Genomic DNA, 24,616 nt, shown 5'->3' on the forward strand with positions numbered 1-24,616 from the left:
CCAGAAAAACAAGCATGCGGAAAAAAAACGTTATTTCAACCGGAGAGCAGCGGCAACAGTCATGCCAGCGTCCACTCAAACCGGAAGTGTTCAAGTGGAAGTTTTTTGCTCAAAGTGGAAGTTTTTTGAATGTGGAGTTGCTTCAAAACTAAACATATAGGGACAAATCGGATCCAAAAAAATGTTTAAAATGATTAATTGTTCAGAAAATGTACTGTTTTGCAACAAAACTCTATAAATGTGTTGAAGGAAAATTAGTTATCTGCAAATGTTCCACTATCCGACCAATAAAGGCCCCAAAAATTGCTAGATGTGCTTCACCGCTAAAAGAAAAGTGGAGGAACACTCTGTTATTTCTAAAATGATTTATTGTATTTGTTAGTTAACTCTAATTTTTTTTTTTTAAATTACATAAATTTACATATTAAATGAGAACAAACTGGAAGTCAGAGAGAGGGAGCAGAATTAAATCAAAAAGTTGATGCTTTTCTTTGCCGTGTAATTAAAAACCAGTTAATTCAAATGATGTTAGTTTTTGGGAGATGTTTCAAGCGTAAAGAGGCGCAGTTGTTTTTAAACGTTTATCCAAACTTATTATCAATGCAATGATTGACTTGGGGATAAATATGTCGCTCACCAACAAGTTCAGGTTTGTTATTCAAGGATCTTTTGGTAGATTTAGTTCAAAACTTTCAGTGAAAGACAAAAGTTTTGCTTCAATCCATAAATCTTTCTTTTTTATTCTTAATAACATCCTTGGTTTTTGACTTCAGGGACAAAATTAAAACTTCAACAACAAAACTGACAGTAATAGTAAAATCAAAAGAGACGTTTCATCAGAATCCCCCAAACTTTCTTTCTCTGCATAGATATTTATAACATATAACAATATTTAAATGCTTTTTTTAAAGTTCTATATTGAAGTTAAACATACAGCAGAGAACAATAAAAAATTACTAACTGGTGCGCACCACTTACTAACTGGTGGGCACCAATTACTAACTGGTGGGCACGTAAGTGGTTCCCACCAGTTAGTAAGTGGTTCCCACCAGTTAGTAAGTCGTTCCCACCAGATAGTACGTGTTGCTCACCAGTTAGTAATTGTTTTTTTTTTTTTTTACACTTTAATTTTTTTTTTACCGATGTCCCTTTAGGGGCTCCGTACATGTGTCTTCACACAATTAAAAAAAAAGTACACTCTACAACAGAAAAATGTCTTTTTGAGTGGGGGGGGCAGGATTATTCTAACGAACTCAATAGGTTGATTATTTTTGTCAGAAAAAATTACATTCAGCTTATCTTACCATAATCTTTCCTGTTAAAGTAACCTGAAGTGAAAGCAGTTCCGATGTCCATTTAGGCTGTTTCACAGAATTCTTATGTAATACCGGAGAGATTTGGATCACTATAAGCATAAGGGAAGCTTCTGGAAATAGCCTGGCACTCTCACAAGAGCTGGGTCATACTACCAGCTGTGTTAATGATGCATTAGCACCACGAGGTGCCCACACAAAGCATCCTTTGATCAATCATTTAGTGTTTACACAGACTTACATTCATATGCGCACACACATGTGTGGCTGGCACTTCTCTCTTTTTTTTTTTTTTTTTTTTGTTTTTGCTTTATGATCACGGTGCGCCTGAGGAGTCGGGTCACGAGGACTTGAAACCCCGAACACTTTTAGTTTCTGAGCAACACCGACCTTAAAAGAAGGCGACCGCAATACTTTCAGTTCCTCATTTGGTCCCGGGCGATTCTTAGTGTGGATTCACGAGCACGTTGCTGTTCTGCCTTCTAGTCATGCTGTGCATCAGGGTTGTGAGAGGGCTGGAAAGGATCCATTGTTTTGCTCACAGAAAAATAATAAAAGATGCTAACATGTCCAGGGTACACCATGCTTTCGCCCTAAGACAGCTGGGAATAAACTCCAGCGACCCCTGCGACCGTTATCAGGACAAAGAGGCTATACATAACTGAGGAGTTGGGTTAATATATCAGACGTTTGAGGTTTAATTCATCTCTGGTTCACTTGGATTGGTTCTTCTGAAATCAATCAGATTCTGTGCATAAAGCAAGTTTTTGTGTAACAATAAAAGGACATGTTTTGTTGTCCACGTTGTTAAGGCAACATCACAGTGCCACTATGCACAATTTATGTAATTTTGAGTGTTTCTTGCGTTTGTCGCTGTGTGCAGATCTGAAGTCCAACGGGTCTTTTCGTGAATTCAGTTTTGAGGTATTCAAAACCAATTTTGCATGATTTTTGCGAGATGTATATGCAAATGTGTGGCTTTTCACGAGCGCTTCACGTATATCCATTTATGTCTAATGGACTTTTCCATTACGGTGGCGCAGTGGTTAGCGCTCTTGCCTCACAGCGAGAAGGCCCCGGTTCGACTCCCGTCTGGGACCTTTCTGTGTGGAGTTTGCATGTTCTCCCCGTGCATGCGTGGGTTTTCACCGGGGACTCCGGCTTCCTCCCACCGTCCAAAAACATGCTTCATAGGTTGATTGGTGACTCTGAATTGCCCCTAGGTGTGAATGTGTGAGTGACTGGGTGTGTGATTGAGGCCCTGCGACAGACTGGCGACCTGTCCAGGGTGTACCCCGCCTTCGCCCATAAGTAGCTGGGATAGACTCCGCCACCCCCGCGACCCCGAAAGGGATAAAGCAGACAAGAAGATGAATGAATGAATGAAAAAGCCTTTTAGGTAGAACATAAAAAGTTAGTTTTGCTGAGTCCACTTATTCGTTCACCTACCTGCTAATCCAAAAAAAAGTCTGTAAATTTTCTAACTTGGATAATTGAATTATTTTCCACAAATGCATCACAAAGAGAACATTTTAAATTTCCTTCTAGTGGCTTTTTGAGAACCTTTGACATAAAGTTTTTCTTAGAAGAATGTAGTAATCCTTGCAAACTAGCTTTTTAAGGTAAACTTGTTTCATAAAGTTTTGCAAATACAATCAATATCCAAGTAAAAGAGCAATGAAATCAGAATTTTCCTGGGGAATGTTCACGGGATCGTTGGCTTCTGAGGATTACAAAATTACACTGTACATATTTGGCCCCTTATAAGGATTAGATACCAGAGAAAAAATACATATATGCACAAAGTACGATTATGTTTGAATATCCCATTAAAGACGGAATTATACAGAACATAAAGTCTTAGAGGTTACCTATGGGGCTGAAAATGGTCAAAGTACTTTACTGTCCACCAGTGGAATTGCAACTTCCTGGTTTGTATTAAATTTGTAACAGAAAAGGAATCTTGCTTTGATTTTAGGGTCCAGTCACAGTAGACGTAGTTTAGCAAACTGGACACCCCCACATTTTTACGCAATAGCGTGTAACACAAGTGTAAAGTGCTTTTTGGGCAATAAAAAGTGGGAAAAGTGCATCTGGAGGACAAATTAAAAGAAAAGCTTCGGCTGACCACAGGGAAAGATTGTTGGTTCAGTCCCCTCTGAGTGAAACTGAAGCTTGTCAACCTCCCCATAGCACTCGCCCCCTCCTGTTTGCCCTTGTTCCACTAAACGTCTTTAACCCCTCCCATTAGCAGACTTGGCTCCTTCCAATCTGCTTTTCATCCTCCTAATTTGTCATTTCATTCCCCAGGATATCTCCTCATTACCTTCTTTTTCATCTCTGTTGCGCCGTAGCTTCGCTGACACCCTTTTGTGCCCTTTGTTTTGTTCCTTCACTGTACTCTGATAGATGGATAGATGCAGTCTGTGGTTAAAACTGATGGATTTCTTTGTCCTTGATGGAGGAGAAAATCAGATCTTTTTCCTGTCTGAAACCTGCAGTGAACGTGGGTTCACCTCGCTGATCTGCTCAGATTACTTTGGTGTCACTTTCCGGGTAGAGTTCTGGTTCCATATCCTGGTCTAGAGTTATTTGTGTTGGTCTTTTAAACCCCAGAACCCTCTTTCAATTATTTTTGCCTAAATCTACGCAAAGATTAACTAATACCCACCTCTAATATCTGTCAGTTAGATGATTTAACATAAGCAATAAACACCAAATCACCCATCATTGTTTGCACTGCTGCAGTTTTATTATTTCCTCTGTAATTAGAGTGCTACCATGCTCCACGCAATCCCCTGCACACAAATACTTTACAAGTAATTACAAGGATCCATGGAGGAGAGCTGAGCCCAAGAAAATGGGATGCAGCCAAGCAGCGTATGACTCCCAGCGTCAGAAGTTGGCCCGTAGTTCTCAAGGCCGATGCAATGATGCAGCAAAACACGACACTGTTGTGTTTTTGTTTTTTTCTGTCTCTCTTGCTGGAGCTGGCAGCTGCATCTCTTTTCTCAAAAAAAAAGAAAAAGAAGCAAGACTGCCTGCTCGAAATAAATGCTTCTGCCTGCAGCTCCGTCTGCCTCCACACTTCTTTTCCTGTGTTTTTGATCTTTTACTTTCAGACTTTAACTGCAATCGTCATTTCTGGCTCTAATCTCTAATTCAGGCTTTTTTCACATTGACCTCTGTGTATTATAAGGAATGTGAAGGTCATTGTTCCTGATGGAGACTTCATTTGTTAGATAAACATTTATGGAAATGACTCATGCAGATTCCAACGTTCAAAATTAAACGATGATGAAGTAAATGTCAATTAGATTGTAGTAAACCAGATTTTGTTAGTTTACAGAACCAAACGTGTGTTTTATTTAACTTGTGGACAAATTCAATTCAAGCAAAATAAAAATATATGTCATATGTCATCTCAAACAAACATCTCCATCCTCGTCTAGATGGAGACGTTAGGGTTGCCGTGGTGTAAATGTGAAGGGGTTGACCTTGCCCGCCCTGTTGAAGTATTTTTGAATAAGACATTTCTACTGGTGACTATAGGTTGGCACCAGTGTTAAGTCTGTTGGGCCTTCAAAGAATGTAGAAAAGTAATTGCCATTTACCATCTTTATTTTTTTTCTGCCATTTTATTCAAGTCTTCCATCACAAAGAACATTCAAATGTTCCCAAAACAAGCACATTTCAAACTTAAAACAAAGTCACATTAGTTTTCACACACTTGAGTGAGCAAAGTTTGTTCTCAGCATTTGATTCATCCCCTATGGAGGGCAGTAAGGTGGTATAACCCTTCCCGTCCAATCCCTATCAAGGCATTGGGTCCCGTGTTAGGCCGAATCCAAATTCTTCCCCTACCTCTAAGGTTTCTCCCCACCCCTCTTATTGTAGGGGCATTTGGAGGGTCAGGGTTGTCCGAAATAGTTTTTTAAGGGCTAATCCTCGCGGAACACCCTTGCGGTGGAGGGCTCTATATCCCTCCGCCACACGGAAGTGTGCTTTTCTTCACGTGAGTGCACTCTGATGCACAGAAATTTACGTTTAAAAAAGTTGACATTTTTAAACATCAGCTCCACGCTAACGTAGCAGACCAGCGACTATTTATTAAGACAGTATTTTTCCATAACCCTCCGTTTAGAGGGCTAAATGTAGGAGTAGGGAGAAGCTGTAGGGAAGGAATTTGGATTCTCCCTTTGTCTTTTGAATGACCAGACCACGGATTTAAACTTACGACCTTTCACTCTCAGGATGGACTCTCTTCCACTTGGAGTCAGGGATACACAATAACGTCAACACTATTAGTTTAATGATTTACACAACAGAATATTTCATAAAATTGCAGCTTTCTGTACTGCCAGGTAGAAATTTTTTTGCCAAGAAGTTTCTCCAAACAACCTTTGATTTTACCATATCTGTAATCCCCACAATAGATTGCAGCTATTTTACCTATGTACCATAGATTTGTTTGTAAAGACCTCTAGATCGTTGCCTTTTTCAGTATTTTTACACCTTACCTGAAGCTCACCTGTAGCACTGACATCTACCCCCAGCTCTCGGTGTTATGTAGAGTTCTGCATGCCTGCCAAAAGATGAATGCCTCCAGCAGGAGCGTGTACAGATCAAGCGAAAACTCTAAATTAATGTTTTTTTGTTTTTTTGTTTTTTTTTTTTATTTCATGGGAAATAGGAGGTAAAAGTCAGTCATTGTCAGAGATGACACTTTCTTTACAATGGTTACTAATCCCTAAATACCAGATTCCTGGGATTAGATTCTTAATAAATGGAAAAAAATGGTTTGGTTGTCCATTGGTTATCAGTTTTAGCCAACGGATGTTTGAAAAATGTTGGCGTGGTGAGTCATAGCAAATAGTCAGCAAGTCTTCAGCTGTAAATTGTGCCTCCTGTTTGTAACAGACACTGAAATACGAAGCGATAAAGCACAGATAAAGAAAGTCCAATTGTTTTTTATGGCCACCATTTTTGCTTAACATAATGAGCTTTTTCTCAGTTTTGCTCTTCTTCTTTTTTCCTCTTCCTGCTTATCTTCTACCTTCCTCTTCTCCATATGCCGTCTCTCCATTCCTTTTCTCATCTGCGTCTGCCAGGCCATGGCCTAGTTAAAGCAGCCTCTGCTTTCCGCCTGTTCTCTATTATTAACTTGGAAGTTTCAGACTTTTTCTTCGTTGTCTTATCTGTGGGCTGCTTCTCCACTGTCTCTGATTCTCTCTTTGCACCACTTTTCCTCCCCCCTTTCAATGCTTTTGAGGTGTTTCCATTATTTTCTTTCATTTTTGTGCTTCTTAGCCCCACTATTCCCATATTGATGCATACCTGTCACCCCCCTCAACCTCTTCTTCTTCGCCTCCGTATTTGTTTGTACCTTGCTTTCGCTGTTCCATTGTACAGATGATGGCTGTCAGGAGATCTCATCACTGCGTCTCTCTCATTACACGATTACAGGGTAATTATCCTGTGAAGTTGTCTTTGCCCGAATCTATGAAAGACTCCTAATGTCTTTTTAATGGGGTTTGGAGTTTGGAGACTTTTTTTTTTTTGTCTTTTGTAGTTTCAGCGGAGTCGTCAAATGTGTTGCTTTTGCGCGTGATCGGCCTGGAACAGTGTGTCCTCATTATGTGGCATAACTTTTTTAGAATGGCATTTTGCTCCCTCTTGTCAATCAAATTTCCTTTATCTTTAACTCCTGGCCTCCTGCCTTTGTCAAAGAATGCTGTCATTTTTCACCGCCTGATTAGACCTAAACTTCCTCTGATGCATAGTGGAATGCCGACACTGAAATCTGGTTTGGATGTTGAAGTAAAGAAAAGGTCCTTTGGCTCAATCGGCACTGAGGAATTTTATATTGAATGTGAAGTTCCAGACTAATTACAACCGCTCATGATGATATACTCTTCATGGACCGTAACTACCTAAAATTCATCGCTTTGATTTTTGTCTCAGACTCGTGTGCCACAGAAAACACAGTAATCTTTTCTGAATTGGTAGTCTTCGCAAGGAAATGATTAAAATAAGTTTTAGAAAATGCAACTTTTGTCTAAAGAAGCCTGGGAAAGCCGCCTGCCCGAGACAACCTTTGAGTTTCTGATTACAAGAGCGCATTAAAATCACAGTAATGGCATTGATAGCGGCTGCAGCTGTAAACTCGCTGATTTGATTTTATGGGATTCAGATCTAAACTAGATGAGGGCTTTAGAAATGACAGCTCTTGTGTAAGCTAATATGTAAAGGCTCCTTTATCTGGGGCTGAAATGAAATTGGGCAAATTCACATAACCGTGAATCAAATAATCACATCTTAATACATTTTCAAGAAATCTTTGAAGTCACTGTTTGCCTGAATTTAGCCAGACTCTGGACAAATAAACGACATTCTTTATAAGCAATTCTTTGCAACAAGTATAAATCTGATTTTTCTTCCCTATATTTCTTGTATATCCTTTTCTTTTTTCTTCCCCAACCTTGTTAATGAAAAGTACTTATCTTTAAAGTTTTACAACATTTAGTCAAACTGACTCCACCCTAACTTACTAAAATATTCACACATCTATTCAAATAAGATAATTCAGGTGTTCCAGTCCCCCCAATGGCCACAGGTACATAAAATCCAGCATCTAACCGTCCAGAAAGCTTTTACAATCATTTATGAAAGAATGGGCCGCTCTCAAGTGCTCGGTGAATTAAAGAGAACGGTGACAGGATGCTCCCAAACAACAAGTCCAGTCATGAAACTGTCCACGCTACTGAAAGATCTACATTCAACCGTCAGTGGCATTATAACAAAGTGAAAACAATCAGCCACTAAAACGGCAAGCCACAAAAGTGGGGTCAGCAGATACGAGGTAGAATAGTGCTCAGAAATCACCAACTCTCTATAGTCGTTATTCCCATAAACCCACTTCTAAATAATGTGAAGGGCCTTCCTAGAACAGTTGAAGTTGTCATAACTCCAAATGTGTCACCCAAACCCATGTGGAATTAAACAGGATGTCCTTTAAGCTCATTTGTGTGTAGGAACAGATGAGTGAATTTACAGAGGTGTTCTTAACTGGTAGTTCTCAGATATAACGTTTTGTTTTCGCACCACCTCACACGTTCTTACTGTGTCTTAACTCTATTTTAAAAATTAAAGGAAGTAACTCTCTTGTTGGTAACTTTGTTGTCATATTTAAAGTCCACCCATAATGTTTGCAAACCCATTCAATAAAAAATACCTTACCTCCACTCCAGTTTCAACAAAATGAAGTAAATTCATAGACCGTAAGAAGATGGACTGTTAAACCCCTCCCCTCTCGTGTTCCAAATAGGAAGTGTTTTGAAGGGTTGCAAGAAGGCCAAAATCCCATAGACTTCTATTGAGAAATAGATAGTTATTACTCAGATATTTTATTTGTCAGAATAACCATTCTGCTCTGATGCGTTCTTCTTAACACAGTCGTTCTAATCCAAAATTTTTTGACAATATTCTTTCTTTCAAATAATAAACTGACCATTCAGATGCCTCAGTAAAAAAGGTGGCAATTGGTTGCAATATGATATATCAGTAAGTGATGGCAAAGGCTTTGAGTTTAAGCATTTCCTTTGGGTTGCTATGTCCAGTTCATATATAAACTATCCATGAGTAAAGTCAGTCGCCATTTGTCCAAGGTACGGACTTTTCCCTTTTGGGACCAGACGTTAGCAGTAGTTGGTCCGAGACGGTCGGAGTCATCATTTCTACAAATCAAGAGTGAGTTTGTCGGAAAGCCACACTCATTCCACTGAAAGTGAGCTAGGGGGGAATCTGTCAATCGAACATTTGAGGTGGGAGGGTCAGCAGGCACTTCATGCTCTTATTGAGGAATTTGTTAATAACTTGCCATAAAGAAAATATAGAATATTTTTTTTTCCACAAGAATATGTTAAGAAGAGATGCCAGACCAAGAATGGTTCTTCTAACAAACAGAATGACTGAGTAATAACTGTTTATTTTTTAGTAGAGGTCTATAGAATTTTGGCTTTCTTGGATCAGCGGTTACTTCCTATTCCTAAACACGAGGGGGGAGGGGATAATCTGTCCTTTTGGCCCTCCCCCATTCCACACATCTCTGTGTAGGGTCAAAGGACAGAACTGAGCAACATACTCAAATTTGTATTTTATTTTATTTACAAGATCACCCACGCACCAATAAAGTTTCCTCTAATTTGCTACTGCATTTTCTTGATAGATTGCTTCAACTATTGCAGCTGTTCTGCAAATTATTTTTCACAAATTTTTACTTAACTCTTGTTCTCAGTCTTACTTTTTGTTTAAATAAAAATATCAGATCTCAAGTCACTAGTGATATATTTTGGGGGGATGAGTACACAGGAAAGTTGTAGCAAGATTTATTTCTACCTCACTAGATTAGTTGTTGCATAGAGAGTGTAAAGCATTGCATCAATTTGCTCCAAAGAATGCAGCAGAATACTTAAAATATATATTAGAAAATTGAATATTTTACTAATGAAACCTAACCTAATTGTTGTATTTTGAATTGTTTTCTCCCTAAAGGAGGAAAGGGTTGTTTGAAGTAAGATTTGCATTTGCTGAAGTACTCATTACTTATTGTGCTCCATCTGTCATTGCTCTTCTGGCTTTTTTCATGTCCTTTGATTTATTTAGAGTAGCAGAAATTCACATAATAGACACTAAAGATGTGTTCAAATAATTTCTAAGGTGGCCACAATACACAAATCCGACAATAATCTTTTTACTCTTCTTTCTCTGTGTTTTTTTTTAGATTGAACTCCTCTGCTGTCTGTGATGCCCTCCCATGACGCCCAGGTTAGTAGCTGACACTGCCAGTGAGCGGGAGACGCCACTGCACAACCGGTCGCGGGCCTGCGCCATCAGCCGGTTCTCGCCCTCCCTCTCACACGCTGGAGACTCCAACTCCAACCACCTACCAGTGTCCACGCGCATTAACGACGATCCACCCCTGTAAATTTCTCTCCAAAACCGACACGCTGACGTCCACGGCCACCAGCAGCAGTTGCCAAATCCTGCAACATCATCAAAGCAATCCGCAACACCAGCAGCACCACTACCAGCAGCGCTCATCATGTCCAGTCGTAGAAAGTCCTCCAACCCTTGCATGGTCAGGGTCATCAGCGACCTGCCCGATGAGCAAGATGACCCAGAGGAGGTGACAGACTTGCAAGGATTGTCAGGCAAAGTCCTGACAGAGAAAGAACAATCAGAATCTACAGAAAAGGGGAAAAGACCCCAGAAAGTGAATTCAGACCAGCAGACATTTGTACAACAAGCAGAAAATCAGCACCCTGAGCCATCTCGCCAAGAAGAGTTTGGTGAGGGTCAGCAACCCCCTGTCATTGAAGAAGTAGAAGCCAGAGGGGTGAAAGACAAGGGTGAAACGGAATCTGACCAAGTGTCTCAGAAAAAGTCGGCAAAAGGCTATGAGTGCAAATATTGCCCATTTTTGACACATAACCTTAATGACTTTAAAGGACACGTGGACTCTAACCACCCTAATGTCATTCTAAATCCAATGTACCTCTGTGCTGTGTGCAACTTCAATACCAAGAAGTTTGACTCACTTACAGAACATAATGAGAGCCAGCACCCAGGTGAGACTAACTTCAAGTTCAAGAGAGTAAAACTGAACAATCAGACTATCTTAGAGCAGACAATCGAAGGCAAAGACAATTCAGCTGAATGCGAGACGACAAATGAAAAAGGTGAGAAAGACGGCACCTCTGTGTTTGCACCATGCGTTTCTACCACGGTGAAAAGTCCGGGTAATGTACAATCGCTCTTTGGAGGAAGTGAACCGAAAAGCCGGCTGGACAGCTTGATACAACCGAATCAGATCACAGCCGTGAACATCAACGGAACAGTCATCATCCCTGAACCCACCATGCTCCAAGGGCTTTCCCATGTCACTCCAATGCTCCAGCGTCCACCCAATTTTAATTCTGTACCAAAAATAGCCGTTCCACTGAACACTACCAAATATAACCCTTCTTTAGACGACAACCTGACATTAATGGCTTCCTTTAATAAGTTTCCATACCCAACACACGCCGAGCTGTCCTGGCTTACAGCTGCCTCCAAGCATCCAGAGGAGCAAATCAAAGTGTGGTTCACCACCCAACGGTTGAAGCAAGGCATCACCTGGTCCCCGGAGGAGGTGGAAGAAGCCCGGAAGAAAATGTTCAACGGTTCAATTCCTCCTGCCCATCACACATTCACAGTTTTACCTACAAGCCCCCTTTCTGAGTCATCTTCAAAATCGTCCAAGCAGCCAATTGTCTACACAACAGTGGAGTGTCCAAGTCATGTACGAACAACTGTGTCAAATGGGTCCAGTGTAGTCGCCACTACATACTCCTCTACAGGAGTTGTCAATGGTTCCAGTCGTACCCTGAAACGGTCCCTGCCCACACATCTAACATCGGCCTGTGGCCCAGAATCAAAGCGACCCATAATGGCAGTTGCTCCGCATCCTGGTGACCCTAAAGATAAGGTTCTGATGGCACCTCCTCCACCGCCTCCCCCTCAAAAAGACCGCTTTCAGACGGGGACACCTGCTGTTCGCATGGAGACAAAGAGAATCGCAACTACTCCTTTGGTCAATGCAGAGATGAAGAGGCAATCTCTTGCTGTGCCTTTAATGCCACCTCCATCCTCACCTTCATTGCCATCGTCATCATCCAAGGGAAAGAGTCTCTCTGTAGTTGGAAACTCCAAAACAAAGCCAGTTGTCTCTCTCCCATCAATAGTCTTTCCAGAATCTTTAACAAGGCCAATGATCGCTCCTCCACCAATCTGTGCCCCTCCATTTAAAAACTCATTATTGATTCCTCGTGCCCCACCTGTCACTTCCAAAGAAAAGCATGCCAATCCCCACACTCTGCCAGCTTCTGAGATGACTCTACCAAACTCTCCCCCACCTAATAATTCACAGATAAGAAGGCCAACTATCATCCAGTCCGTTCGTACTCCAGCTAAGACTCCCTCACAGATTCAGGGGTTTCCTGCGGATGTCAGTAAACTAAAAGAGCCACAAGGAGTAGATCTCAAAGCTAGCTACCCTAGAGGAGACAAGGTCCCCAGTCTTCTGGCAGAGGCCAATGGGACATCGCATTTGGATGGTAAATGGTCCCATGGACAGATGCCCTGTGGTAATAACAATGGATTTGTGCATTTGGACAACGGTGACACACCAGTATCTCGGAAGCCAGATTTTCAGCAGAAGTCTTCAGTGATGACTCAATTCCCTTTGCTCGAAAGAATGAAAGGTAAAACTGCAAAACAACTGAAGATCTTAGAGGAAAATTTCTTGCGCAACAGCTTTCCTACACAAAGTGATGTGGACAATCTGGCAATTACTACAGGCTTGTCCCATCAGGAAATCGAGAGTTGGTTTGGGGAGCGACGTGCATTGCGGGATAATCTGGAGCAGGCCCTCCTAAACTCCATGGGCACAAAGAGGGTCGGCATTGGTGGTATTGCTGGCATAACTGAGAACAAACTTAATCAGCAGCACCGAACTCTCCAGTTGAATGGGATTCACAAAACAAGCACGACTTTGGGCAGTGTCAAAAGTCCTCCTCCGCCAGCACCTCCTGGTGCTGTTCTGCCCTCTATTCCCAAACCGAATTCCTGTTTAGTGCCTCCAGAAAGCCAATCCCTGGCACTCCTTAAGGACGATTTTCCTCAAACTCAGTGGCCTTCCCTTGAGGAGTTTAGCCAGCTGGAGGGTCAAATGGGCCTGCCCCGCTCGGAACTTAGCCGCTGGTTCACTGACACTCGGCTGCAGAGCAGCGGTGTGGAGCTGAAAGAGCTTTTTCATAAAAATGGATTAAACGGTGTGCAGGGGCAGCCTGTAAGTGCCCTTGAGAACACTCCATCCAGCATCATACAAGCCTGCCAGGACGGAGCTGTCACGAACAACAGCAGTAAGGTGCTGGAGATGGAGTTGGGCTGGCTCATGGACCAGCGTTACAAGCACTTCAGCAGTCAGCAGCATGCTGAGCTCCAAGACCGGTTTGCTGGCAGGTATGTGAACCTTTCTGCACCTTTGTTTGTTTATGAGACCTTTTTGTCACTGTTTTGAGGGTTGAGATGACATTAAAATGTAATTTATCACCACTTTAATTAGACTTTATTTTCAAACTGCACCATCCTGATATTATAGCAGCATCCTATTCCTAACTCTAAAGTTTTCCCTAATGTTTCCTCTTTAGTGCAATATGCAGACTTTTTCTGATCACCTGAATTCTTAAAATGAAATTCAGCTTCCCCCTAATGGGAAGCCGTTTTTTCCTACCAGCTGCATTATTATTGTTTCGAAGGCATTAATCTACAAATATAGAGGACTTTATTCAGTCTCCCTTCCCGTCACAAGCGGCTTGGGACGTGTTTGACCAGATAAAACAGCCGTTAGGTTGGAAACCAATATCTGCACAATAATTTGAAGAAGCATTTTATTTATCCCTGGAGTCGACTCTGAGTTCTCTTCAGTTTCAGTGTGAACCTGCACTGACAGCACATTGGAGTTCGTCTGGCTGCTCTCTAATCTGTAAAGTCTAAGAGCGCCATTGATGTACACAAACAAAGCTGTCAGACAGACAGCTGTCAGTAAAAAATGAGGAAATATTTATTTTGATCTCCAAACCTACAATAATTCCTGCTTTGATTACAGTTCTTTTGAGTTTTGCTGATAATCCGCCGTCACATTCCACAATTTTTTTTCATTAGTTTTTTCTTCTTAATTTAAAAAGAAATGTTCCACTTGTGACCCACTCGTGTTCTCTATGATTTCATGCTATTAACTTTGTGCTTTAAAAATCACAAATGATTGAGCGCTTCTTTTGATTCTGTACAAGAAATGCAGTTGAAAACGGGGAATTTGGAAGTAATCCAGGGTCCTGCTAATTTTCAGTCCAGTTTTTTGGACTAATTTGAATATAACTTTAACCTCTGGTTGTTTCTTCAGTGCTTGCTTGGGATTTGGGAGCATGATAAAAAGGTTTTTTTTTTTTTGGTGAGAGTTTTCACAACTGGGACACTCTGACAAGATAATCATTTTTGCTCTTATTATTCTGAATTTTAATGTTCCACAGAAGGAGCTTTTTTTTCTTAAGTACAAAAAACACTTTAAAATATTTCTGTAGTCTATTTACACTTTATTAAAAAAGCTGATAGGTCATTTTGGTATGAATTAAATATGGACGGCAGTAAAATAATGTAAAAAAACAAGCCGTTTCAAGCGGTTTCCAGTGATGAAATCCTTCTTTTTCTTGCAGAAATTCTCAATGCAAATGAGCTGCTTCCAGCTGAGCCTCTCCCCCTTTAAGACTATTTTAGCCAAGCACTTTTATTTGTAATCGCACCTCACCGCTTTGACAGCATGACTTTCAAACGGATGCCGGTTTGAATAACAAAACCACCACAGAAAAGGCACATGCAAATTAACAAACATCATGTAAAGTGAGGCAGATTTCTCTTGCTTCCATTTCCACTCCACTGTGCGTGATTGCTGCACTTTTCACTCTTCAGATATTTTGATACGGAAAGGTCAGAGTTTCCTTTAAAAAATAAAGGCTGTTAGATCACTGAAGCCAAACTTTAAAAAATAAAAAGTATTAAACACTACTAGTGTTGTAACTGTGATTCTATTTAAACGTTGGCGTTGATTCTGGTCCAACAGACTGAGACAGCAAAGTGCAGCGGAGCTGAAGAACGGGGTACAGAACTGGGGAGTCATGGGAGGAGCACGGGACATGTTTGGGAGCTGGCTCGAGGATGGACACTTTAGGAGAGGACGGGAGCTGCTCCTGGACAGGGACAGGAAGATGGCAGAGGAGACGTCTGGGCGTCTGACTGGATAATTGGTGAGTTACGGTCAGCTCGTCTATAGTTTTGCTGGGTGTAAAACAAAATATTCCGATTTTTTTTCTACTTTTTGTCCTTTTATTTTTTTTATTCTGTCCCACAGCAGTCCTGGACTTGCTGTTTTTCTTCTGTTTTACTGCACGTTTGAGCGAATATTTTGCTAAATACTAAAGAACTCACCAAAATTTACTCACACTTAGTGGATAGTGGATGACTCCTCCTCCAAAAACTGATGACATCACAACTGTCAAAAAAAAAAAAGCAATGAGGCCAACATCTTTTAGAGGGACTGGGGATATACAAAGAAAGTTTTAATATTATTATGGGATGGCTATACGACCTAATCTGTAGTAACCATTTTCTGCCAAAGTGTGAAATTAGGCAATTTTTCCATTTTCACACAATAGGAAATTCACAAAATTTAACTTGCATGTTGCCAGTTTAACGTCTGGTTCAGGACGCAGAAGTGCTGCGAAGTGGCGAATGGGCAGAATGTGCGCGGTATCCGCCAGCCTCCAGTTCCCACCAGACACAAATTTTTCCGCAACAGGCGCTACAGCTGAAGCTTTATTTTCCCATCAGGCAACCTCTCTCGTTTTTAGACCCCTCCCCCGCTCCGTATTCAGCCCACTACGTTGATCTGTGTGTGTTTGTTTTCTGTGTGTATTTTCATCTCTACAGTCTGTTTAGATTCAAAAACAGGATCACATTTGTCAATCGTAGTATTTTATTGTGAAATGTTGGTTATATTTTGAAAATTGACCATATTTTCTCATAAGTTCCTCCCAGAATTGATGCGGATCACTTGAGGCTTGTGCAAAAAATGGACCAAATGCCGAAACTATTGCTGCACGGCTCAAGGACCGCGTCTGGTGTGAACTACACTATTGGTTAACAAGGGCACCAAGTGGAAGCAGCCCTCCATTCTGCAGCACGTACGCATCCAGTGTGAACCAGACATTGGTCTACAGTACAACTACAGCCAAAGTTTTGCCGACCTTTCTCCTTAGAAAGAGGCCACCATCTTGAATAAAAAAAAACCCTTTAGTACCTTCTTTAGTACCTACCTAAAAAACGATATGGCTAGCGATATGACTACATGAAGAATGTGGGCGTGGTTAACAAAAAACCACGTTGCCAAGGAAATCCAAACGTGTACTTTTGCCAATTCTTTTAAAAATTACGTAGAAATGTTCGTCACTGCCAGGTGACCAAAACATAAAATGGTTGCTATGGAAACAGGAAAGCCACCATATAAAAAAAGGCAGTTTTTCATGCAGTGAGGGCAGGTAATAAAGGGGATGATGGGAGGTGGCGAGGGTGGTTAGCGCATACAGTGTCACTCACAGATTTAATTTCTAATATGTTTTTATTTGTTTTGGTTGAAAGAATGGAGGCTGGACCTACAAAGTCCAGACAGAATTAGCTTACGGGGTAATGTCTTTTAATTAAATCTTCAACTGGGTCCAAAAAAAAAAAAAAAATTAGATTTTTTTTTGTTAGAAGGTAAGTTGATTATTCCATCAAATGCCAGAAATAATTAGCAATTTGTGACTCCTTTCATTCCTACACTGAAAGAAAAGCAGAGTTTAACAAGTGAGTGTAAAAGGTGCACTTCAGAATTTTTCACAAAATACTGACGTTTCTAGTATTTCTTCTTTTTCCCATCGCAACACTTTTAAACATGTTACTTTTATTAATATGAAAAGATGGCTTTTATATTTTTAGGTTAACTCCGTCAGGCATAGAGGCCGCTGGAAAACTGATCCATGTACATTTCTATGGGAACAAGTACTAACCCCATTGCAGTCAACAATGCAATTCTTTATAATATATATGGTTTGTTCTTGTCATTTTTTGTTTCTTTTTTACGATAATCCTCCTGAGACATGGGGGTTTAAGATCACTTTGGGTTTTTCTGAAAAGCGTGAACATCATCTGTTCCGGTTTCACCCTGAGAGAGGTCAGAGGTCACAAAGGGTGGAACCAGCAAACAACAAAAGGAACAAGTAAATCCACACGGAGAGTATTTAAATCAGAAATCTGGCCTAAATTTAAGAGGAAAATATAAATCCTTGAAAAATAATAATAATTTTGGCAATTTTTAATGCAAGAAAATCAGATTTTTCATAACCTAACAAAAATAGACTTATAGTTTGACTTATTGAATCACATAAATGATTTGTTTTTGGTGCAACAATGCTTACCACCTCGCAACCAATCTTACTGGAAAGCAGGAAGTTGCACATTATTGCCGTCCAACATTATCTGCTCATTAGTTTTTTTGTTGTTTTTGCAGCTGAGAAAAACATATTTTACTTGAAACCGCTTTTCCAAAAAAATCTATGAAGCTCCGACAAAAACTGGTGATTCATTACAGACACATCTTCTATTAAATGGGACATAAAAATACGGCACATATGCTTCTGATGGTTCTGTGTGTAACTAAAATCTGTGGGCTTTTTCACCCAGAACTGAAGGGAGTGAGCTCCAGCCTGTGAGCGTCGAAGCCAACACTTCCATCCCAGGCAACAAACAGAGATCCTCCAGCCAGTCGCTGTCTGTGTGTGTAGCTGTATGAGTTTTGGCCAAAACTCTTTAGTAACAAACACAAACTTCAGAAAAAAATACAGACACCAAAAAAAAAAGACATAGTAGGCCTAAAATAGCAGCAGACTCCCTGGTGTGGCAAAGTTAGCTAGATAAAAGGCTCTGCCTAGGGCAAAGAGTGATGACAGAGTCTGCTGCTTCTTCCCTCCACTGTCAGATCTGACAGAAGATTGAACGTCTTAATGTGTCTGTGTGGTTATCAAAATAGAATCTGTTCAAATGGCTTCCCCGACACATAAATATGTATAAAAAATGAACTTTGGAGAGCTTGTCACTGCTTCCGAATCACAGCGTGACAGCTGAAAATCAATAATCAATATATGCAGCATCCTGAATAACTAATGAGGCCGGGTTTTGTAAATGGCATGCTCGGTGTCAGCTGTGTTTCAAAAAATCATTTTTCTCCCCTCTTAATTCCCCATAAATTCATTTTTAATGAGATTTTAATTTTCCCCAGAGGGAGCAGAAGTTACTTTTTACAAAAAAAATATATTTAAAAAGTTGATCTGCAAGTGAGACACAATTATGAACGATAATAAAAGCTGCGAATGAGGAATTTCAGAATCCTCACGAACTTAAAGTTTGTTCTGTTAATTACATTTGGAGATCGATAAATTATTTTCCTTTTTCTAAATGACTTCTGATTGCTTTATATAAAATCTTCTTTTGGAAAACAATTTAGTCCGACTCCCCCCCTCTTAAAAACAGAAACTTTCCTACAAAAGAAAGTGGGTCACACAAGTCAAGACAGCAATTTTAAAAGACAGATTGCGATGCCGTTCTGTTTTTGTCTGTTTTTCAAAAGCAAATCAACAAAAACCTGAAGAAAGAAAGGAGAAAATTAGTCGGTGACTTTTGAGACGAAATTTGTGAAATGCAGTCGGATAATTAATTCTACCCATTATCCTTTAATCTCAGGAAATTAGATTCGATTTTTCATCAGTTTCTTGTTTTCATCTTGTTCTTGAACATTTGAGATGTTTTCTTCACTTTAGGTGAGATATTTGGACGGCAAATATTTGATCATTTTAGAGGTTTTTTTTTTGGAGGTCAAGAGCCTAAATTCAGAAAAAGTTTAATAGTTTTTGATACAATTAGCTGTAAATAAGCTATAGATAAAGAAAAACATCCGTCAAAGTGACTCCTGACCCAAACAAAGCCTTTCATTTATTGATTTGTCGATAAGTCGGCAGCATGACTCTTTTTTTCTGCATTTTTGTGGACGTTTTCTTCCCTCCTTCTCTCCCAGACTCCCCCATTCTCCACCTCCCAACCCACACATCCCAATGACGACAGCGAAAAGAACTTCACCTTTGTTTGTTTACAAAGAGGATTTGTCTAATAAAGTTGCAAAAAGCTTGCATTAAATCAGAACACCACATTTTTTCCCGAAATACTTAAAGAAATGTGGAAACCGGACGAAGCTCAGAGAGCTTTTTGTTGTCTGGAGATAATGAATGAACATGAACTGCTGTCTAAGTAATCTCTGGCACTTTGGAGCTGAGGACGCTCAGTTCAGGTGCCAGTTGAGACCGGAGGCCGGGGTCTGTTCTCCAGATCGTTTTGGCGCACAGATACGCCGACTGTGTTTCGGCGGAGGTCACCAAATGCTCTCCGCCGATTGAAAATCGGCTCCAAACAGAGTCAAATATCAAAGAAAAATCACAAAGCTAAACCTTTTATCCTAACATTTAGGTTTAAACCTCTAAATTGTGTTAAAAAATAAGATAAACTTTTAAAGCAGAAAAGTCATGCTATTATAAAACCAAAGTATTGCTGTTGGTTATTTATTCTGACTAAAAAGTGATCAAATTTTCCTTTTTCTGTGATTAAACTCCAGAGTTGGCCAGGTAATTGCCATTCTGCTTGAATGCTTTTATACGTACATGTTTATATTAGGTCTCTAATTGTGTGATTAATCGCTTGAAAGCACAAAATCTGAAGCATTAATGCTCTAAACCTTTCAGAATGACCACTTTGTCTTCTTTTTTTTTCACTCCAACATTCATGTCATTGGATTTCTGTCCAGGTATGGGGGATATTTGATCATTTCGCTAATGCATCTCTCCACCTTCATGGTCTCCTGTAGGTCAAATCATTTTTTTAAGGATTTGGATGCAGAAAGTTTTAGTCGTATGAGCGTTATTATCCACATTTCTGATGCAGGTATTATTCACATGGGTTCCCTGCAGCTTAGAAGCAGCAAAACAACCTGGAGGCACTTTACTGACATGTTATCATCACATTATGTTGTTATGTATCATGAGTAAGAATGAAAGCTGTTTTTTTCTCTTGGAATAGTTGCATATCCATATGATTATTTCCCATCCAAATCCTGTGAAAAATATCCTTTTTTTCCCCCCATCTTTTTTTAAAAAGTTGTTTCGTTGTAGCTGCTGCACGCCACAGCTGGAAGCAATGCTAAGCAGAGACGAGCCGAAGCTCAAAAGCAGCGAAACACTCAGATTAATTATACAGAGAGCACCAACAGGAATCCGTGGGCGTACGCCTTCCGAGTGGCATCCTTCACAATAAACACAGAAAAATGGGTCTTTTGTGGAGATGAAAATATTTATAAGGTGAGTTTTTAATGAATTATCAGAAAAATATTAAAAGAAGAAAAATTCAATAGTTATGAAGAAATTGAGAGCGATCACAATATTTGTAAGTGACCCTTAGATTAATGTCATTTAAATGAGGATCAACATCTGGTAAAATCAAAAAGATGAATAGTGAGGATAAAAGGAATGTCAGGGTAACCCGACATTCATTCAGAGTGTTTTGAAGAATGTTTTATTCAAACTGTTGTGAATCAAGTGCAAAGAAGAAGAGCTTATTTGAGACGTAGGAAATATGCTGGGCCGGCCTCCGTGGCCCCGCCCACAATCCAGAGGCAGGTTTTAATAAACTATTGCCATTCTCCAAGTCGTAGGAAATGAGGTTTTTTCTTAATTAAAAGACCACTAGGAATGATTTTTACAGGTAAAAATTATCGGGATGGGTCTTTAAAAATATCTTAGCTCTTAACAGTTCTCATTAATATGAATTTAAGCAACAAATACCAGAAAATGATTAAACTAGACTTTATGCAACTTTATTTTTGTGGTAAAATTAAACTTATATCAGTTAGAATTAGCTTCATTTTGAAACCAGCCTCTAGTGTTCATTTGATGAACTGCAACCGATTTTTTTTATTATTATTTTTGCCAAAAAAAAAAAAAAGCGACATGATCTTCGATTAGAAACAAATGATAAAAAACACCAGGAATGCTTTTAAAAAAAATTCTGAATGAAAAATCTTAGCACTTAACTGTTCTGATTAATATAAATTTAAGAAATATACATCAGCTAATGTTCAAACTGGGCTATCAGCAACTTTTTGTGGTAAAATTAAACTTTTATATATAAAAGTCAGCAAAAAATTGCTACATTTTGTAACCACCCTCTAGTGTTTATTAGATGAACTGCGATAGATTTCTTTTAAATTATTATTATTATTATTTTATTTTGCCAAAAAATGTGGTATAATCTTATATAAAAAATAAAAAAACACTTTTTTAAAATAGGTCAAAAAATTTTCTGAAGGAAAAATTTTACTTCTTAACAGTTCTCATTAATATACATTTAAGCAACATACATCAACACATGTCAAAACTGAGCTGTATGCAACTTCTTTTGTCGTGAAATTAAACTTTTATATATATATATATGAGTCAGTTTGGAATTGCTCCCTTTTAAAACCAGCCTCTAGTGTTCATTAACTGAACTGCAACAGATTTTTTTTTTTTTTTTTTTTACAATAGGAACTTGGTAAGGAGAACGATAACTATTAGACTAAAGCTTGTAAAAAATATAAAGTCCTCAACTAAAGTGCATTTCATTAAGTAACTAGAAGTTGGCTTTTTTCCGGATCTATAGTCAATCTGCTTGAATTTAACCTCTTAGGCTTTTGTTTTAGAGTTTTTGTCCACATATGTGGGCCATAGCAGGTTTTGAAATACTTCAACTTCACAACAAAAATAAAAAAAAGTCATAGTCAGGCTCCAAACATCTTTTTTTGTCCTTTTTGTGAGTTTTTTTAACTCTAAAACTCCACATTTTTAATTAAAATGATTGAATTTTTGGCTATTTGCTCTTTTTTATCTTTATTACATCCTGAGGAAAGTAAACAGTGCAAATGAACTAGTATTCGTACAAGATAAATTTACATAATATAAGTTAAATTCAGTATTAAATTTAGATCTTTATTTAAAAAAAAGAAAATAAATTAACATCTATAGCCATCAAAACCTAAATAATGCACTCAGGAAGTAAAATATTTAAAATGTATTAAAAAAACGTCCCTTTGAAACATCTTTCCGGTCAAAAAAAAACCCTATAAATTATCCTGATTAACTGCATTACAGAAATAAAAGGCATCGTCTGTCATTGTACCAAAAAACAATTTGTCATCAAAAACATGATTAAAATGTAAAATATATCCCTAATTTCAATACATCTCACCAGCAGGGCTGTTATTTTGGAGGGAAGGTCTAACCAAATGAGACAAATGCTTATAATGGGGATAATTCAGGGATTGAAGCAAATAAATAAAAAAATGACCCGCGGCCGTGTGGAAAAACAGCAATGAAGGTGTGGATTGTGTTAAAATAAAAACATAGAGCGTGCATGTGCGCACAAACACATCAGATGAGGGTTAGGGGTCACAGCAGCCAAACGAGTCCAAGAAGAATGATGAACAGCGTTTTTATTGGACAGTCGGAGCAATTTATGGAGCGAAATCCTCCTGTAAAAAATGAGGTTCCCAAATTGTGAGTGTGTGTGTGTGTGTGTGTGTGTGTGTGTGTAGCATCCATTGTCCTGTCTCTCTAATCACAGCAGCCTGGGGCTTCATTTAATCAGCAGAGCGTGCCGCAGAGTCCCATAATAACTTATCAACAGCCATAGCTTATAGATGAAGGCTTAATTGCCAAAATGCTGCAGTGCTCCTTGGTCCGTTATCATCATAATGTAAAACACAGCGGCGGCGGATGCTAAAATTACCTGTTTCCAAGTAACCACAATTTCAACAATAAAAGTAATTATTTTTTAACTACATTTATTTAATTCATTTTTTTTTACCCCAATTCACTTTAGTTTGATTTGAGATTTAAATGTAACAGATTTTGTCACCAATGTTAATTAAATTTGTTTTTTTTATTTTTGAACAGGAACTTTGTGCTTATAAATAAAGGCGGTTTTAGGACTTCTTCTTCAGGTGTGCTTAGCCCCGCCCACAAACAAATGCACATTTATGCTGATGTACTGTAATATATTTAATTAAATTCATTAAAGCAAAGTGAAGGTTTCATCAAAGTCTGGTTTCTCTGATCTACTTCTTTCGGTCTTCAGTTACATTCAGACCAACAGAAATGAAATAGGAATTATTTCGACTAAACAGACAACTGCTAAAAAGTGAAATATAAAAAAGAAAGAAATGTTAGATCTGAAACACACAACTTTAAAGAAAAAACTAGTAAAAATAGGTCAATATAGTATTTATTATGTCATAAAATACATTTTCCTGGCCTTCAAATTTCATTCTCACCCACTTTTCCATGTTTTCATCGCCCTATCTTTGCCAAAAAAAAAAAAAAAAACATTTTTTTTTTTCACCTTAAGACGGACAAATCAAAATGAGTTTTGTCCAAAAATGTCCCTTCATCTCATTATTTCAGACATATATTTGTGTGAGATGATGTGATTTTAACAGATTTCCTTCATGTTCAGGGAAGTATTCTAGAAAAAAAACCCTAAAGTGGCCTAAAGTTATTCTTTTTTTGCAAAAACAGAAAAAAATGTGTATACAATTTAAAAAAAATACCAATTTAATTTATTTTTCTAACTCTGCAAGAGGAGAAAAAATAAATGTTCTTTTCTATTGTTAATGTATATTATCTTTTCCAATTACATTTATTCTTCAAACTTCATAAAAGTATTTTTAAGGTTATTGCTGACGGCCTTGAAGATCAGGAGAATTTTTTACAAATTTTTTTTTTAGAGAAAAAGGTTGCAAATATGTAAATAATAATAATAAAAAACAATTATTGTAATTAGTTTGAGGTGCTTATATTACAAAATAAAACGTCTATTTCCTACAAGAAATGCAAAACAAATAAAAGACTTAAGAATAGAAAAATAAAAGCATTCATGATAATACAAGTATAAAAAAAAATAAAACACTGACATAAAATTACCAACCTGAAAAGTTCAAACACATTTAAATTGGGGAGTGGTAACTCAAAGTGCTGAAGATGTTTTAGCAGCTTTTTATTTTCATCTTCCTGGTGGCTTTTTCTCTGACTTTTTATTAATTTTTTTAGTCAAACATCATCGGTTGACAATATTTTGTCGGTGTTTTGGGGGGGTTGGATCTGACTAATGAGTCGCTCTCTGCTCTTATTGTGAAATTTGTTTGTCCTTACATAAAAAATTTTTCAAGCAAATTCGATTTTTCGCGAAGAATTTTCAGACATATTTATCTTTAATTTAACTTTTTATTCATATAAATTAAATTAAATCAGTAAAGGTGATTCTGCGAGTGTTTTTCTGAGTTATCTTTACACCTTACATACTTTTAAGTGGACTTTTACTTTGAAAAAGCTTTGCTGGACGCTCAAACCAGAAAACTGTTATTTTCTGATCACCTGCTCCTTCCACCAGAATTTTCCCTCTCTGCTTTTTCGTTTTTAATTCTCCTTAAAGAAGGATTCCTGACAGACGGACATTTCTTGTGATTTTGCATTTTTTTA

At 38.6% G+C, this 24,616-nt stretch overlaps 1 protein-coding gene across 1 annotated transcript in view; it reads left to right on the forward strand.

Moving 5' to 3' along the window:
* LOC112162502 (zinc fingers and homeoboxes protein 2) overlaps positions 1-24,616 on the forward strand; it is a gene marked incomplete in the record, with an annotated part of 151,859 nt that overhangs the window by 125,729 nt on the left and 1,514 nt on the right. The window contains 2 exon segments of the mRNA XM_024298278.2: positions 10,096-13,376; positions 15,031-15,214. Of these exon segments, the coding sequence (XP_024154046.1) occupies positions 10,417-13,376; positions 15,031-15,211 (3,141 nt within the window).

This window comes from Oryzias melastigma, linkage group LG11, assembly GCF_002922805.2.
Source record: "Oryzias melastigma strain HK-1 linkage group LG11, ASM292280v2, whole genome shotgun sequence".
NCBI lineage: Eukaryota > Metazoa > Chordata > Actinopteri > Beloniformes > Adrianichthyidae > Oryzias > Oryzias melastigma.